General features: G+C 43.6%; 1 protein-coding gene across 5 annotated transcripts in view; it reads left to right on the top strand.

Annotated features, from left to right (window-relative positions):
• Window positions 1-19,233, top strand: part of cabin1 (calcineurin binding protein 1) — a 464,264-nt gene that overhangs the window by 90,170 nt on the left and 354,861 nt on the right. For 4 of the 5 annotated variants that reach the window (XM_085962047.1, XM_085962049.1, XM_085962050.1 and 1 more), the window contains exons 24-26: window positions 4,274-4,363; window positions 5,775-5,926; window positions 12,744-12,913. In XM_085962047.1, coding sequence (XP_085818173.1) covers window positions 4,274-4,363; window positions 5,775-5,926; window positions 12,744-12,913 — 412 coding nt within the window. The remainder of the gene's footprint in view (window positions 1-4,273; window positions 4,364-5,774; window positions 5,927-12,743; window positions 12,914-19,233) is intronic. The other variant, XM_085962048.1, reaches the window with a different exon arrangement.

The following is a 19,233-nucleotide window of genomic DNA, read 5'->3' as shown; positions in this document are numbered from 1 at the left end:
AAACATAGAAGATAGGAGTAGGCCATTCGGCCCCTCAAGCCTGCTCCGCCATTCAATGAGATCATGGCTGATCATCCAAATTCAGTACCCTGTCCCTGCCTTCTCCCCATATCCCTTGATCCCTTTAGCCTTAAGAAATATATCTAACTCCTTCTTGAATATATTTAATGAATTGGCCTCCGCTGCCTTCTGTGGTAGAGAATTCCACAGGTTCACCACTCTCTGGGTGAAGAAATTCCTCCTCATCTCTGTCCTAAATGGCTTACCCCTTATCCTTAGACTGTGACCCCTGGTTCTGGACTCCCTGGCCATCGGGAACATCCTTCCTGCATCCAGTCTGTCCAGTCCTGTTAGAATTTTATAAGTTTCAATGAGATCCCCTCTCATTCTTCTAAACTCCAGCGAGTATAAGCCCAATCGACCCAATCTCTCCTCATACGTCATTCCTGCCATCCCAGGTATCAGTCTGGTGAATCTTCGCTGCATTCCCTCCATGGCAATAACATCCTTCCTCTGATAAGGCGACCAAAACTGCACACAATACTGAAGGTGTGGGCTCACCAAGGCCCTGTACAACTGCAGCAAGACATCCTTGTTCTTGTCCTCGAACCCTCTTGCTACGAAGGCCAATATACCATTTGCCTTCTTAACCGCCTGCTGCACCTGCATGCTTACCTTCAGCGACTGGTGCACAAGGACACCCAGGTCTCGTTGCACTTCCCCTTCTCCCAATCTATTGCCGTTCAGATAATAATCTGCCTTCCTGTTTCTGCCACCAAAGTGGATAACCTCGCATTTATCCACATTATACTGCATCTGCCATGCATCTGCCCAATCACCCAACCTGTCCCAATCATACTGGAGTTTCTCGGCATCCTCCTCACAGCGCACACGCCCACCCAGCTTTGTGTCGTCTGCAAACTTGGAGATATTACATCTAGTTCCCTCGTCTAGATCATTTATATATATTGTGAATAGCTGGGGTCCTAGGACCGATCCCTGCGGTACCCCACTAGTCACTGCCTGCCACTCGGAAAAAGAGCTGTTTATTCCAACTCTTTGCTTCCTATCTGCCAACCAGTTCTTTATCCAAGTCAGTACCTTGCCCCCAATGTGCCTTAACTTTACACACTAATCTCTTATGTGGGACCTTATCAAAAGCCTTCTGAAAGTCCAAATACACCACATCCACTGGTTCTCCCATATCTATACCAGTTACATTCTCTCAAAATTCCAGTAGATTAGTCAAGCACGATTTACCTTTTGTAAATCCATGTTGACTTTGTCCGATCCTGTCACTGTTTTCCAAGTGCCCTGCTATTACATCTTTTATAATGGATTCTAGCATTTTCCCCACTACCAATGTCAGGCTTACCAGTCTATAATTCCCCGTTTTCTCTCTACCACCTTTTTTGAATGAATAGTTCAACTAATTACCTTGCCCTAATTTCTCCCTGCCTAGCCTCCATCATATTTTGGTGCAAGTCTGCTTCAGATTACTCCCTCTCGCTCCCAAACCCAAGGTTTGTCCCATGTAAGGTGAACCAGTTACCTTATAAGTGATTGAATTAGAATGAGTGCTGCAGCACAGAAACAAGCCATTTGGACCTTCAGGTCTCCGCTGGTGTTTTTCTCCCCATGAGCCACCTAGTTTAATCTGATTTCTCTCTCTCCATAGCCTTTAATATTACTCTTTCAAATGTTTCTCTTTTAGGCAACTGTATCTAATAAAGGTACTCGTAGACTTTACTTCAGCAAAGGTTTGTGGCAGAGAATTCCAGTCTAACCACCCTCTGTGAATTTTTTTTCTAACCTCCCCTTTAATTCTTATCATTATCTTAAATTTGTGCCCCTTGCTATTGTCTCCACAACCAATAGAAACAATTCAGCACTATTTAACTCTTCATAATCTTGAAGACCTTTATCAGGTTACATCTTCTCAGCTCCAGTGTAAAAGCTCGAACTTCATAAGTTTCTTTTCATAATTGTGGCCCCTCATCTCTGGTAACATCCCAGTGAATCTACACTGCACCATTTCTATAGCTATTTTTAATCCTTCCTGTAACTGGATACCTGAAACTATACACGGCACCACAGCAGTGGCCTAATTAAGCTCAACATTACCTCAGCAAAAGCAGAGAACTGCTGATGGTGGAAATCTGAAACCAAAACAGAAAATGCTGGTAACACTCAGCAGGCCAGATAGCATCTGTCGAGAGAACAGAGGCGTCTACCCAGTTTTGACAAAGGGTCTGCACCGAACCGTTAATTCTTCTATTCTCTGCACAGATGCTATCTGATCTGCTGAGTGTCTCCAGCATTTTCTGTTTTTAGTTTCAGCATTACCTCCTTGCTTTTATAGTCTATGCCTCTACATACAAAATCCAAGGATTCTGTTTGCTTTTTTATGGCCTTATCTACTTGTGCAGCCACCTTCAATGACTTGTGTCTCAGTCCACCAAGACCCTTTGCTCCTCTGCTCCATTTAAAATATTGGCATTTAAGGTGCATTTTCTTTCCCCATTCTTACTTCCAAAATGTATTACTTCAATATTTTCACATTAAACTGCATCTGCCACCTATCTGTCCAATCTGCTAGCCTATCCATGTCCTTCTGAAGTCTTTCACAATCCTGGTCACAATTTGACATGCTCCCCAATTTGATAATTGTGATGTTGTTCCCACGATTCCCAAGTCTAGATCAGTTTTTATATGTATAATATGCAGGCTCAGCACAGACCCTTGTGGAACATCACTCCTCACACCTTTCCAGTCTGAAAAACTTCCCTTTCTCTCTACTCTCTTTGCCATCTCTATGCATGTCTCTGCATTCCTCTTATTTCCATGTGTTGTATTTCCCATATATCATACCTGGTCCCTTATTTCATAGCTTTTTGTAGAGCTGGATTTACATGGCCATGGGCAATTTACTTTCCATGTTGGGATTATTTGCTGGGGGAAATGAACACACAATTCACAATACTTCTTAAATTATATTTGGCTTGTAGCTTCTTGACTCTAACCGTAAAGCAGTTAAGCCACTGTGCTTATCTTATTGGGGTGGATAATACCGTCCAAGTGCAGTGGCACTGAGGCAGTGCTCATCACTCACCATGTCGCTGTGCCCAAGTGAGGTGACCTGGCTTGAAAATATACAGCTTATATTTTAATATTTTAGTGACATGCTTAGGTGCAGTGGGAGTCTGGGTTGAAATGTTGGGTGGCAGCAACTACAGAATAGCTGTTGGTTGCCTGAAAAATTCTGCCATTACTCCCCTGCCCCCCCCCCCCCCCCCACACACACAAGAAACACTTGCAGCACAAGAACCCCTTGAGGAATTGGCTACTAGGTGGGGGAGTGGGGTCAAGAGAATTTGGCAGCATAAACAGGGCTGTCCCAGACAAGGCAAACTTCAATCCTTATATTTTTATATGTATAACATGCAGCCTCAACACAGACCCTTGTGGAACACCACTCACCGCATCTCTCCAGTCTGAAAAACTTCCTTTTATCTCCCTACTCTTTTTCCCATCTCTTTATCCATGTCACCACATTTGTCTTATTTCCATGTGTTGTATTCCCCATATATCATACGTGGTACCTTATCAAATATTTCCTTTTATCTATGCACTGTTATTTCTTTGAATGGTTCATCAAGAGTGACTTGCCTTTTAGAAACTATGTGACAACTGGCCCTGAATAAATCTTTAAGACTCATTTTTGTTGTGGAGTTTTGACTAGTCCAAATGGGAATTGAGTGTTCCTGATGATGAAGCTTTGCATCCATTCTACTAAGTATTAACAACAGCTGTGTTCTCATGCTTTCTTGGCTCAGTTGTAGCACTCTGAGTTAGAAGGTTGTGGGTTCAAACCTCACTACAGAGACTTGAGCACATAATCTGGGCCGACACTCCAGTACTGAACTGAGGGACTGCTGTACTGTCAGCGGTGTTGTCTTTCAGATGAGACACTAAACCAAGGCCCTATTCACCCTCTTGGGTGGACATAAAAGATCCCATGAAGCTATTCAAAGAAGTGCTGGTGTCCTGGCCAAAATTTATCCCTCAACCAACATCGCTGAAACAGATTATCTGATCACTTATTTCATTGCTGTTTGTAGAGCCTTGTTATTCACAAATTGGATGCCACAGTGATAACTCTTTAAAAAATGTTTCATTAGCTATGCAGCACTTTGGACGCCCTGATGTCATGAAATGCGTTCTATAAATGCAAGTTCATTCTCTCTCCTAATCTGTGCTGCTTTTTGTCCAGGCGGCACATAACCTGCACGAGGATGCAGCGCATTACCCGCGGAAGATCCATTACCACAATCCACCAGACCTGGCGATGGAGGCGCTAGAGGTACTGAACCAGAATGACAAGCAGCCGAGATCTCCGGGCTCCCGAGTACTTGGATATCTCTTGTGGCTTATAAATTGTTATTTCTGCGCACAAATATTCTTGAGCTTCCAGTAGATGTTGTAAGATATAAATGATCTGGATTGGGCTTTAAGTCTACAGAATTAAACAAACTGATGAATATTTGCATGCTCTCAATTGATAAGCTCATCCTATTTTAAAAAAAAGCATCTTTCAGTATCAACACATCTGGAAGAGAGAGCAGTGCCCCAGTTGCGCTTTGGACGCTATGGCCTCAGGGGAATTCTTTGCCTTTTCATAGTCTTCGGCTTGTGGACTCACAAAAGACAATGGAGCTAAGGACATAGTGCGATTGGATGTTAAAAGCAAAAGAGAAATTGAGCATCAATTCTCTATTAATAGAATTGAAACAGTGATGGTTTCTGATAAAGTAATTCTTAGCCCAGTTTCATTACCTCATACTTCTGCTTCACCCAATATTCGTTGCAGGTTAAGGGAATATTTTGTATTGTATTTAGCAGCCTTTTTATTATTGATTGATTTTTACTGGTTCAGTAATGCCACTGCTTTGTGAAAGAAAGCCGGAGCTTGAATTGATTCTAAACTTTATAGAAAATGTGAGACTTCAGATTTAAAGTCTTCTGTGTAGTGTATGACCATCACTCTACAGTCGCCACTTTTTAGAGATGAAAAGCCATTTAAAAAAAAATTAGAAACAGTAATTTCAAGATGGGATCTTGTGGCCAGGAGCCAGAAATTTACAACATTAGAATTGTCCTGTAATTGACCCGAGGAGTTTCGAAGTGACTGCAATGACCTGTATTTATACCAGGTTTCGATGGGGAGTACTGGAGCAGTGGCCTTAAACTTTACAACTGGCTGCAGACCGCAGATTGGCTGCATATCCACTAATATGTAATAAAGACAAGATTTTTTTGTTACAATTTATGTGAATGACATAATTTGCTATCTAACCTAGTAAGAAAAATTGTTCAGGCCATTGCTCAATTGCTCCCTGTGGAAAACTAGTACAAATAGGCAAATATGGGTCATTGTAACCAGCTCGAAACTCCTGAGGTGAATTAGAGGGCAATTGTATACATTTCTGTCTCCTGGCCAGAAGACCCCATCATGACATGACTGCTTTTTTTAATAGATTTGGATTTGTGTATAAATGAAATCTTAATGCATGTTTTACAAATATCCCCTAATCATACTGATCTAACTTTTTAAATACACCCCTAAAAATGGGGGAAGTGGTTTATATGCTATAATTCAGGTTTCTCGTGGATTACTATTGCTGTGTGTGACTATATAAACTTGGGTGAATATTGATGGAGGCTTTATTTTTAAATGTGGGGATTATCTGTTTATGTAACCATTTGTTGATCAGGTCTACTTCAGACTTCATGCCTCGATCCTCAAACTGCTGGAGAAAGATGAAGTGACCGTGGACTGTGAGATGCTCTTCAGCTACATAAAAGAGGCAACTCAGGGACCTTTCGCCAGAGGTGAAGAGAAGAGTACCTTTAAAGTCACTGAGAAGTAAGTGCCATTAAATTCAGAGGACTATAATGATGAAGTGTATATAATTCTTGATGGGCATGAAGACGGCATTGCAGCTGCAGACCCTGATGTTATGGATTTGTTTTTCTTCGATATTTGACAAAGACTACTTACTTTTTGCACTTACCATCAGGAAGTGTAACCATGAGTTCCTTTTGAAAGAAAAAAATGAAATGGTTGATATAGTTGTGATTAGCTTTGATTTTTTGTCCCCCTGTGTTTCAAAAACTATGTTTCATTTTCATACAAGTACGAGGTGTAAAAACCTACTGGAAGTGGCCATCAGGTGAGGACTAATGGGGATCGACTGTGATGTACCCGATTGCTAAATGGCCTGACAACAGTCACGGTGATGGCTTGCACCTGACAAAATGGACATTTGGTGAGGTAGTAGAGAGCCCGTGGAACCGTTCCACAGCAAGGAATGAGCACCTCTGGATGAGAAAAGAAATGGTGGAGGCGACTGAGAAGGAAACTAAATGTCTTTAAGAAAAGTAAAAGCAGGATTAAGCATTAGTGGTTCTAATTGGGCAGCAGTTATCAGGAGTGCCCCACGGCAAGTATCTTGTAGGCGATGCTAGTAGAATGTCATTTGGGGAGAATACCAGGTTGTGTGGAAAAGCAGGGTGCCTGGGGGAAGAGGGAAAGGTTGGGAGAGCTATAGAAGAATTACACATGACATTTAATATTTAGAAATGTATATTTGTTACTAAACGATAAAGGTCCGATTTAATGCAAAACAAGGATAACAGAACCAGAGGACATGGTGATCAAGAAGCCACCTTAAAGGGGAATGGAAGTCCAGGTAACTAAACTGGTGACTTCAAAACAACTGCTTGAAATGTAATGGGGAGTTATAACTTTGGACTGGCCTCCGAGCTAATAAGATGCAGCCTGACTTTTGGACTGCAATCTACCAGCTAACTGCACTAGGGCTGGTCTGAAATCAGAGCCCCTCCCATTGCATTCATTGAAGCCGCTCCTGACCCCTCTCCATTGATGATATCAGAGTGGAGGAGATCCGATCAGGCAGGCCCCTCTCGTAAGGTGAAGATTCGATGCTTTTTGTTTTAAAATAAACACGCCATCTAGTCTTCCTCTTATAAGCATAACATCATGTTACTTAGTTTGGAATATAATGCCACCTGGTGGAGTGACTTCCATAATTTAAAGGTGATTGTAACTATGGACAGTGCCATCTCCTAGAGTTTCTCCTCGTCAGTGGGGTGGGGGTGTAAGGTGACCAGTTCAGCAAGGCAGGGTGGCAGGAGCAGATGGGAAACTACCTCTTGTTGGGGAAGTGGGAGAGTGGGGGAAGAGAGGTTGATTAGAAAATGGCCTTGGAAGCAGGGGCGAGAGAGATGGGAAAATGCTTTGGAATAGGGAGCTATTGGCAAAATGCCTTAGCAGGGAGAGTAGTAAATTCTCTTGGTGGATAGAAGGGCATTCAGTGTTACTGGGACCCAAAAATTGCTACATGAAAAGGAACGATGGCATTATTTCAGGGAGCAATGATTTACCTGTCTGTGTGGAAGTCCATTGGAGATGAAAGACAACAAGGGAGGGGGATGCCACAAAGTGGTGTGAGGGAGACGATAAGGGCTTAGTGAGGTATTAAAATTGTTGCTGTGTGTGGGCATCAATGACAGCATTATAGCCAGTGGAATGGTACAAGAGTTTCAGAAAATGTGCAGGGAGACCCATAAACAGAATGAAAGGGAGCGCTAGGTTTCCATGGCCGTGGGCAATTCACTTTCCATGTTGGGATTATCTGCTGGGGGAAATTAACACAAAATGCACAATACTCTAATTATATTTGGTTTGAGGCTTCCTAACTCTAACCGTAAAGTGAGGTGATCTGGCATCAAAATACACAGCTCATTTAAATATTTTAGTGGCAAGCTTGGGGGGGTGGACGCTATGGGGGTCTGGGCTGAGATGTTGGGTGGCAGCAACTACAGAAGAGCTGTTGGCTGCCTGAACAATTCTGCCATTTTTCTCCCCCACAAGAAACAGTTGCGGCACAAGAACCCCCTTGAGGAATGGGCCACTGCGGGGGTGGGGGGGTACAGGCAAGAGAATTCGGCAACATAAACAGAGGGGTCGGCCTCTTGGAAGCAGAGGGCCATCCCAGGGGAGGGAAACTTTCATTCTTAGATTTGGCTTCCCCTTCAGAGCCCTTTGTAAACACATTGTCACATAATGGGGAGAATCCTCAACTTCAATAAAACTTGTGTCTTTAATGATTGCCATCTCACGTGGCCTCTCTATTCCCATTGTCTCCATCACTGAGAAGACCATCTGTGATGACCTCCTTGTATTCCTCACCACTCAAAACAGATTTGAACGTTTATGATGCACAACTGGTTTAGCCAGTCACCACCAGATCTGGCTGGACCACATCAAGCACTATCGGGCCCTGCTCTCCTCTGCCAAAACTGCTCACTGTTCCAGGATCATCCTGGAATGCAAAGATAACCCCCGGCTTCTGCCCCCTTCACCTTCACCTCCAACAAGTGCGAAGAGCTCATGGACTTCTTTGTCACTAAGATTGAGACCATCCATTCCGCTACCTTTGGCCCATTGTAGCGAGAGGGTTCGAGTGCAGGAGCAAGGATGTCTTGCTGCAGTTGTACAGGGCCTTGGTGAGACCGCACCTTGAGTATTGTGTGCAGTTTTGGTCGCCTTATTTGAGGAAGGATGGTCTTGCCATGGAGGGAGTGCAGTGAAGATTCACCAGACTGATACCTGGGATGGCAGGAATGACGTATGAAGAGAGATTGGGTTGATTAGGCTTATATTCGCTAGAGTTTAGAAGAATGAGAGGGGATCTCATTGAAACTTATAAAATTCTAACAGGACTAGATGCAGGAAGGATGTTCCCGATGGCAGGGGAGTCCAGAACCAGGGGTCACAGTCCAAGGATAAAGGGTAAGCCATTTAGGACAGAGATGAGGAGGAATTTCTTCACCCAGAGAGCGGTGAACCTGTGGAATTCTCTACCACAGAGGGCGGTGGAGGCCAATTCATTAAATATATTCAAGAAGGAGTTAGATATATTTCTTAAGACTAAAGGGATCAAGGGATATGGGGAGAAGGCAGGGACAGGGTACTGAATTTGGATGATCAGCCGTGATCTCATTGAATGGCGGAGCAGGCTCGAGGGGCCGAATGGCCTACTCCTGCTCCTATCTTCTATGTTTCTAATGTTGTCTCCTTGGCTCGGTGTCGATTTTTGTCTGATGATGCTCCTGTGAAGCGCTGTGGGATGTTTTACTACGTTAAAGGCGCTATATAAATACAAGTTGTTGTAGTCCCCAAATTAGAGAATGCCAGCTCATCCTGGCCCTCTGGAACCCTCAAGCTCCCAAGGTCCACGATGAGGCATCGAGTACAAAAGCAAGGCAGTTACGGTAAACCTTTATAAATCATTGGTTAGACCTGTATCTCGTGGCATTGTTCATGATGAGCTGGAGGATGTGCTGTTCTATAACAATAGGAGAGCTGTGCCATGTAGGACATGAACCAGCGCCATTGATTTATGGTGACCGAATAAGTCAAATTCTGTGTTCATTACATGGAATTCTGGGAGTTTTACCTGTGCTATGAGAATTGAATTCTGTGACCCATGTTTGGCAGATGTCCTTTCACTTGGACAAAGGCAGTGTCCTGGATTTGGGGTTAGGAAATGTGAGGCATATTTATACCATGTCGGAGTATAAAGGAGGAGCGCTGGGGTAATAATTGATCACCAATTAAAGGTGCACCAGTGCTGAAGTGGCTATAGAGAAAGCAAATAGGGGTTTAGGTTGTATTGCAAGGACCAAAGAGTATATAATAAAGAGCGCGATACTTCGGCTGTAATAAAGCTTTGGTATATCCATGCTTGAGTGTTTTATATCTAGTTTTAGACACCGCACATGGTAGAGAATTTCAAGATACCGAGCCTAAGGGCTCTGTTATGAAAGACTCTTGGGCTATTTAGTTTAGGCTTAGTGGGGATAGGATAGAGGTTTTAAAATACGAGGACTTTGCCAAATCTACAGTAAATGAGGAGTTTGTCGGGATACTGGGTGAGATAAAAATCAATAAAGAGGAGGTACTAGAAAGGTTGGCAGTAAATAAGTCACCCAGTCCAGAAGGGATGCATCCTAGGTTGCTGAGGGAAATGAGGGTAGAAATTGCAGAGGTGCTGGACACGATCTTCCAATCCTCCTGAGATTCAGGGGTGGTGCCAGAGGACTGGAGGATTGCAAATGTTACACCCCTGTTGAAAAATGGGGAGGATAATCTGGCAATTACAGGCCAGTCAGTTTAACGCCTGAGGTGGGAAAGCTTTTAGAAACATTAATCCAGGAGAAAATTAACAGCCACTTCGGACAAGTATGGACTAATAAAGGAGAGCCAGCACGGATTTGTTTAGGGCAAATTGTGTTCAACTAATTTGATTGAGTTTTTTTCAAAATTGGCAGTTGACCTGAAACTTGGTAGTAAACTGTGAGGAAGATAGTGATAGATTTCAAGAGGACATATACAGGCTGGTGGAATGGGTGGACCCATGGCAGATGAAATTCAACTCAGAAAAGTGTGCAGCGGCGTGCCTTTGAGTCGGTGTGCAGCGGCGTGCCTTTGAGTCGGTGTGCAGCGGCGTGCCTTTGAGTCGGTGTGCAGCGGCGTGCCTTTGAGTCGGTGTGCAGCGGCGTGCCTTTGAGTCGGTGTGCAGCGGCGTGCCTTTGAGTCGGTGTGCAGCGGCGTGCCTTTGAGTCGGTGTGCAGCGGCGTGCCTTTGAGTCGGTGTGCAGCGGCGTGCCTTTGAGTCGGTGTGCAGTAGTTTGCGTTAATGAGATGGATTGTCGCACATTTATCTCATTTGTACGTTCCACAAAAATGTGGCAATGTTGGCAGGTAACATGTCACGTTTCCCAATCTTGTTTCATTGTTGTGCATTTTTGTGTTCCTGCCATTGTCAGCATGATTTGGTTTTAAGAATTGGCAACCATACAATATTGTGTACTAAGTAGACTTGTCATTCTTGTGTCTGTATATCAGTGGGTGCACACGAGGTGAGTGGGGTTCATGCTGAGAATGAAGCAGCATCATTTCCAGCTGGTTCTAGAATCGAGAATTGAGGTTGAAGTAAAATGAATGCGAAGTTGCTCCAACATTGTCCTTGGAATGTCCGTCTATCCAGTCTCCGAATAGCAGCCTTCCTGCAGCATTGCCGTTCCTGCTCTAATTCTCGACTGACGGTGTCCCATGGGTCCTTTGTTCATTGGATACTGGATGTTGCTGGATAAGCTGCTTTAACCAGTGAATGTTACTTGTTGCCCAGGTGCCTGCCGCCTCCTATTTAATTTATTTTCTGTCTTTTCCCCCCCCCCCCCCCACTCTGCACTTGCTGTACTTCCCAGAGGGAAAAGGGGCAGTCTAAAACACTTCCCCATCCCTTCCTCAGAAAATAACAATCACTTCCTGCTCCTGAAATCACTAAAATTGGATAGGTTGAAGGATCATTTAAAAAAAATTATTTAAGAATCAACTTTTTCAGATATGGCACTTGTGTACCCTCCATTTAGAGGCAGGCAAGCAAAGTACAGGAAACTTTGGTTTATCCGGAGGTTGTATGTCCGGAATACTCGATCTAACGGCAAAAATCAGGAGCCGTTTTCTATAAGTTTTTTTAGTTCTCGTTCTTTTTTTTTCCCAGTCAGGCACTGCAAGGTCTGTAGCTATAGCAACAGCTTCAGCTACAGACGCTTGCAGCTGCAGCCGACTCTTTAGAAGCTGTTGCTAAGCAACAGTGTTGTCAGATACGGAGATGAAAACCTCCGTATGTTTCAACGTTAACTTTGTATGTCCGGCAGTTTTGATAGATCGGCAACACGCCGGTCCCGTCGGTGCCGGATATCACAAAGTTTCCTGTATTCACACTGAAGACCGGCCCAGTGCGCTCGCGCTCTCTCTCCATGCTTAAACCAAGCTATATTTACCAGATGGTAGTTGCAAAAGCTGGCATAGTGATGTGCCATGTAGAAGTGGCAGTCCTCTGTGCCGCAAAGTAGGGCACCATATTGCACCCCTTGATCCTGATTTTGGTATTGGGGGAGGAAGAATTTGAGTTATTCTGGGCCATCCGGTGCCTGGTGCGTCCAACTGTCCCAGTACGGACAAAGGTCTGCGAGCAATCCACAACCTGCCCTCGGGGAGGGGTGGTGTGGCGTAAGAGACTCCAAGAGTAATGGGCGAAAATGTTTAAAAATTGCTGCATTATTAAGCCTTCAGCATATCGCCCCCCCCCCCCCCTTGTGATAGCAAAACACTGTAATTTATAGGCTGCTGTTAGAGAGTGGAAGTGTTTGAAAAACGAGAATTCTCCGTTCACACCAGTAATTTGATTTAAAGTATGGTTGCATGGTATTGCCTATGGTGCAAAGTAACTTTAACTTTAGTTTGGATTTTCTTTGCAGGATTTTAACATTTTGTCGGACTTGTAGGAAGTAGCAGTCCTATTTCAAATGCTGAAATTTCAGTTTGAGGTCTTTTTCTGGTCCTACAGAATGTGTTTGTATTGTGCAACACAACAGGGGCATCTAGTGGTAGGAAAGTGACACTGCAGCTTCTGTGTTGTTTTGCAGTCAGCTGGTGTCTCCTGCCCAGCTATAATATACACATGCGCCCACACATCAAAACACTTCTGTTCTGTTGTAACTTTAAAACATTTGGATGATGAATGATAATTATCATTGATGGCATCATCTCACTGTGTCTTTTTTTTCCTCTTCTCCCCTCCCCTTTAGGGAAAAGTCCTGTACAAATGATGACGACTCCCATTCTTCTGTTGGAACGGTGCAAGGTCAAGGAAATCTTACCTCAGGTCCAGGTCTGACATCCCCACCTTACACAGCCACTCCGATTGACCACGATTACGTCAAACGTAAAATCCCCCGTCAGCAGGCTTCAATTGATGGTATTTTTCTTGTTCTAGATAATGGCAAACTTGGGAGGTGGTTAATAATTGGGGCAATCATAGGTGGTGAATTCTGTTAAATGCAAAACACTGGGTGATGGTGCGTAGGGAAATGGGCAATATGGCTGCTACCTAGCTTCTCAAAAATGATGGGTTTCTCAATTAGGTTCCTTTCAACTTTTCTTGGTGCTTGCTTGGATTGTTGGCTTGTTGAAGTGTCTGCTGCTTTGCTTGTGTTTGTACGAAGTGCAATTTGGCTGCATCCAGTGCCGTTACAGGAATTGTTATAAACAGAATAAACTTCTACAGAATGATGCCAGTACTGGCTGTCGCTTACAGTTCGCTGACCCAGGCCTCAAAACAGTATGCTCTTCTGTGAAGTACAACAGGCAGTCACTTCAACCCGGTGGCTTTGTGGTGACGCCTGCATCCACCATTTGAGTTGATCCACATTGTAAATGCTGCAGTTGCTGTCATAGCCACCTGTGCATGCTTCGTGCCTTGCTATTCTTCTACCTGGTTGTTTAACTTTTATTTTACCGCTATACATTTATCCACGGCCTTTCACGTATGTTTGCTGATTAAGAATCCAGACCGGCTCCATACTTTGATTATACTAGAGTCAATACTTGGGGCACTCACTGTCCCAACACATTTTAGTGTGTACCCCAACTTACCAATAGTGCAAGGGGAGTTGAGGGAGGGGAATTGCAGAGATCCTGACCTCTAGTACATTTTAAATTGCTGGAATTAAAAATGACTCTTGATATTCAAAGAGAAGCACTGCTGAGTTTGGCAACAGTACTGTAGTATTTTACAGTTGAGTAGTTCTACCAATTCATCTTGTAGGTTAGAGTTTTTTGGTTTTGTATCTTGTTAGTTTAAGGAAATGGTTTGCTTGTGTGTGGATAGGGACGGGTGTAATTTTATTTTGTTCTGTCCTCTGTTTCTGAAAGTACTTCAATTCCCAAGCCACATGCAGGGGCAGAAATATTTTGGAAGAAGTTGTGTTGACCCAGATAAATTTTACGCAGCCATTCAAAGAGAGACAGAGACACAGATACAAACCACTCACTTCTCTAGTCTCATTAGTGCTGATTCATATAACTTGGCTGTGTTTCTTGGAACGTAAGCAGCTTGAATGGTGCAGATGTAAGTGCTGGAGGGAAGTGGCAATAATCGTGTACTTGTCCCCGAAGATTGTTGTCGGTCCTAGTTAGGCACTACCTAGAAACTAAAGTCGTTTTAGTTACTGTACTGAGATTAAATGGTAATTGCTGCTTTTAAACTTGTGGTTTCACTGCTTTTAAATTTAAAATATTTAGGAGGGTTGAGTATTTTCATCAGATTTTGTGGGATTTTTAAGTGCATCATACAGAGGTGAGCTAATCAGGCAATGGTTAGTTTCCTGACTTTGAAGGCATGTTACCCCAGGCTGGCGCTGACATTGCGGTAATGTATCAAAGCCATGCAGAAGGAAGGAAGGAAAGAAACAGAAACCAGGGTGAAGGGTCGAGGCCCATAGTGCAGTGCACCAACAAGGTTGAAAAGAGTACAATGGAAGAAGTAAATCAAGAACCAGTGATTGGTTAATGCCAAGCTTGAGTTTCAAAAGTCTGAAGAGATTGGGGTAAATGGAAACACCGAGGGCGGTAAGGAGCGCCACTGTTTGAGATCCTGAGGAGAAATGAGAGGCGATAGCATGATGAGCCTTGACTTCAACATATTGGGAATATGTGGGGGGTGGGTCGAGTGGAGTGGAGTGGATGGGGTGAGGAGAATGTGTAGGATAGAATATTAGTGGCTTAGAAGGGACAAGAGAGGAGTGTTCTGAAATCAATTAAATAGAGAGAGAAGAAAGGTTGCAGCGGGGGTTGGGGGGAGAGGTTGTGAGTGCAGTGGGGGTGGAACGAGGGGGATCATTTACCAGACACACCTTTTTTGCAGCCTTTGACATGGTTATCCACACCATCCTTCTCCAATGCCTCTCTGTTGTCCAGCTGGATGGGAGGGCCCTTACCTGGTTCCATTCTCAACTGTCCAGTCTTAGCCAGAGAATCACTTGCAATGGCTTTTCTTCCTGGTGTTCTAATTGGCCCTGAGATGAGCTTCAGACCATTTATCCACTTCATCACCAAAACTGCCTACTTCCACCTCCGTAGACATCGCCCGTCTCTGACCCTGTCTTAGCTCATCCGCCGCTGAAACCCTCATTCATGCCTTTGTTACCTCTGAGCTTGACTATTCCAGTGCGCTCCTGGCTGGCCCCCCATCTTGCACCCTTCATAAACTTGAGTTCATCTAAAACTCTGCTTCCCGTGCCCTAACTGGCACCATGTCCCATTCACCCATCAACCCTGTGCTCGCTGACCTACACTGGCTCCTCGTCCGGCAACACCTCCATTTTTAAAATTCTTATCCTTGTTTTCAAAGTCCTCCATGGCCTCACCCCTCCCTATCTCTGTAACCTCCTCCAGCCTACACCCTCTGAGATCTCTGCGCCCCTCTAATTCTTGCCTCATGCGCATCCCCGATTTTAATTGCATGACTATTGGCGGTCGTGCCGTCAGCTGTCTAGGCCCTAAGCTGCCTAGGCCCTAACCTCTGGAATTCCATCCCTAAATCTCCCCGCCTCTCCAGCTCTCAGTCCCCCTTTAAGACGCTCCTAAAAACCAAGTTTTTGGTCACCTGCCCTAATATCTCCTTTTGTGGCTCGGTGTCAAATTTTGTTTGATAACGCTTCTGGGAAGCGAATTGGGACATTTTACTACATTCAAGGTGCTAGATATATGCAAGTTGTTGTTGTTGTGTCCTGTCCAGGAGTGTGAGGGAAGTGTCAGAAATGGCTTACCAGATATGGAAGCATTATTATAGTCAAGTATGGCCTTGGGCTTTATAAGGACTAAGGTGTGGAAGAGAAGAGGTTTACCATGAAACGGGAAACAATTTCTTGGGGACAGCTTTAGCAATGGCAGAGATACGGGAGCTCTACTGAAGTCAGAGGAGATGGTGAGAATACGAACAGATGAAGGATATGAGAGCGGCATTATCAAAGGTAAAATGTGGCAGCTGTTAAACCTATGAGAGACTCGAAGAAAGTGAAGAACTGAAAACAAATGTTTTATTGCTCCACTGAAGATGACGATATAGTAATACAGCCATTGCACTGAAGACTGGAGGTTGAGAGCGATCTGATGAATGCAGAGTGGAGTGATCAGTGAAGCAGCAATGGGTTGGATTATGTGTAGAGGAGGTCATTTTGATATGAAGAAAGAATAGAATGGGGGGGGAAAAAACCAGAAGGCTGGGGACCACTAAATTAATGGAAGAAGTATCAGAGGATGAACTCTCGCCTGCAGCACACAGCGATTTTGCTGAAAAATGGATACCCATGACCATACCCTTGTTTCAGGGGCATGCAGCTGATGGCCTGCATAACTCTGATGGGAGTGGATTTGGTACTGCATGCAATTAATTCATGTACTTCGCCTGTGCTTTCCGGCTATTTGTGTTGGAAGCTATGAAACTTGTTTTCCTTCTGATGAGGGTACGCGTCCTTCTGCTTTTATTGGTATTCTCTCCTGTAGCTTGCTATGCTGTGGATATGCTTGCACATGCTCTTCATTTAGTTCCATTATGATACAATAGGTTCCATAGTTTTACAATTTCTGTTAAGCCACCTATTTTTGCTTCTGCAACTGCTTCTGCCCGTGTGTCACCCCACCACTGCTGAAACCCTTATCCACACCTTCCTCACCTCCAGGCTCGACTTCTCAACACTTTTCTCGCCACTTCAGCGTAACCAATCCTGCACTTTTTAGTCCTGGTCTCTCATCACTGGATAACCAGTCTTCATTGGCTGCTTGTCCCCCCAATGCATTGAATTCAAAATTATTGCTCTCATTCAATGGCCTTTTGCCCAAACCCAACTTCTGCCTTCTCCAGCTTTATGTGCAGTGCATCTTGGGCTCTTCTGGCCTACTTTGAATTCAGCTCTACTGTTGTATCTTGACCTCAGCCATCAACCATGCTAACTTACTTCCCTCCTTCAAAAGCTTTCTCAAAACCTACCTCTGAACTTGCTTTCAGTCACCTCCCTTAACGCTTCTCCAGTGTTCTGCATTCATTTTCTCCTCTGTGGTACCTTGGGATGTCTTACTATGTTACAGGTGTGTGTCGATGGTGATATTGGACATATTCCATTCTTGTCGTTTTTCCTGCCGTGCAACCTGAGGAACATTTTGATGTTTATCGTTTTCTCTGCTGTATTATACGCATCTCCTATTCTTCCAACCACCAGATGTAAGTTCCACCCTTTTCTACTGTGACTAAAGTCCATGGCCCAGAACTTGCAGTCAGCGGCGAAGCAGTGGCACTCGCCGCTGACCTCTAAGAAAGCTGCCCCACAAAGATCTAGCGATCTCTGTGATGTGAAGTTCGGCTCTCCCGACCTATGTTTGAATCTGGTGCCAAATCAAGCAAATCCTAAACGTCCAGCAACAGTGATGTCATCAAGTTGGCTAAGCAGCCAATCACATTGAAGAATTCTCAGACAGCAAACCAAGAAGGAAAATGCACCGATTCTAATTTACTTTTTATAAATTTTACAGAGAGCAAAATAAAGATTGGCACATACACATGATTAAGGTAGAAGCTGAAATATCATAAACAAACTTTAAAAAAAGTTATATTTAAAAACTTGTAATTCTTAATCGTATTAATGGAAAAATTTGACATTCCACAAATATAAACTTAGTTTTTCAGGGCCAGAACGGTTGTTTAGCAATCAATATGCCGTTAAAAATGCAATTTCACCTCTTTCAACAAGGCTTAAAGTTTGAAGGTTTTTAACAGCGATACTCACATCGTAAAAGGGGAAGTTTTTGTCCTTGTACTGTATGTGATTTCAACCGATTGGCAGCTCTGGGGAGTTCCACAGCGTAACCTGTGGGTGGAGCAGGGAATGACTGACCGCAACCTCAGGATTTCCACATTTATCTGCGCATGCACTAAATCCTGAAGTTGCGGTCAGTTTCAGAGGGGTAAAGACTGAACGCTTACAGTTTCACCTTCATTACCACCGCAAAATCCGGGCCCATATTTCTTCCTCTGTATCACTCTCCTATTCAACAAACTCCTGTTGTTTAATATGTTGCAACCATGAATATGTCTAGAATCAGTTCATTCCCCGAATGTTCCCTGTCATTTCTTTCTCATTTTATTTTCTCATCCTGGATTACTTGTTTAACATTCTTAAATGTATTTTGATATACTTTCCCGTCTCCTTCCTTTCCTATTCTCCTAATATTTTTCAGGCGTTTGTTTTTCGCTCCTTCTGCAGGCTTTTGAAACTCAAGCTTGGTGTCACTGGACTGCTATTTCTTGACGTACCTTGTCTCTTACTCTCGTCCACCTTGGTGCTTCCTGTACTATTGGCCCAGATTATCAAACCCTCACCCAGATTTCTCAATAAAGGGGAAAAACAAAAATGATGTTTTTAACTTGTATATTTACCCATTTAGGTTTTGATACCAAGATAATTTTTTTTTTGCTTTTCCACAACCACCTCTTTCTGGATAAATCTAATGTATATAACAATACAATGGTCCCTTTTCCAATTCAAAATGGGTGACTATTATATGTGTAAAATTGTGATCTCAGATGTACATTTTATTTACACCCTCACGCTACGTTATCTAAATGATTCTGTTTTTGATTGTTGTTTTTCTTCTCTAGTATATTTTTTCAATTCCTTCATCCCATTTTGATTCTGGTTATTCACTAACTATTCCTGCTTCCCTTGCCATGCCACAATATTATTTCAGTTACATTATGATCACCAGCAGTCGAGTGTTCCACCAACTCTTCAATTTTCCATTGTTTCAAGTTCACTGCTAAATGACGTTTGATCTCTTTCCCAGTCCCTGTTGTAACAGCCTGTGTCCAGAAATAGTCCAGTATCAGCTCCATCCTGTTTTCAAAGGTTCCTCCACACTCTCCTTTGTAAATAAAGATAATTAGTCCTCTTTAATTATTCAGCCTCCACTTGAAATTAAGAACTGCCAGCATCCCATGGGGGAAGTTTCCAGGAATGATGTCCCTTTTAAGAAAGCCGGGTTCTGTGCAATAGTTCATCTTCCCATATCCTGCTGTATTATCGACTTGATCTGAGGTAGTTCAGTTCTCTTTCTCCCATCTCATGGAACAAGTGGTTTCCTACTACTTGCAGCAAAGTTCTACCCCAGTTTATTTTCTACTTCATCTCAGTTTTTTTTATAGTCTCTCACCACTTAAGGGTATAAAGGGGGGGTTTCTTGAAG

Source organism: Somniosus microcephalus, chromosome 19, assembly GCF_052327205.1.
Source record: "Somniosus microcephalus isolate GS21.2 chromosome 19, FLI_Smic_1.0, whole genome shotgun sequence".
NCBI lineage: Eukaryota > Metazoa > Chordata > Chondrichthyes > Squaliformes > Somniosidae > Somniosus > Somniosus microcephalus.
Note: the sequence above shows the minus strand (reverse complement) of the source record. Positions and strands in the feature narration are given on the sequence as shown.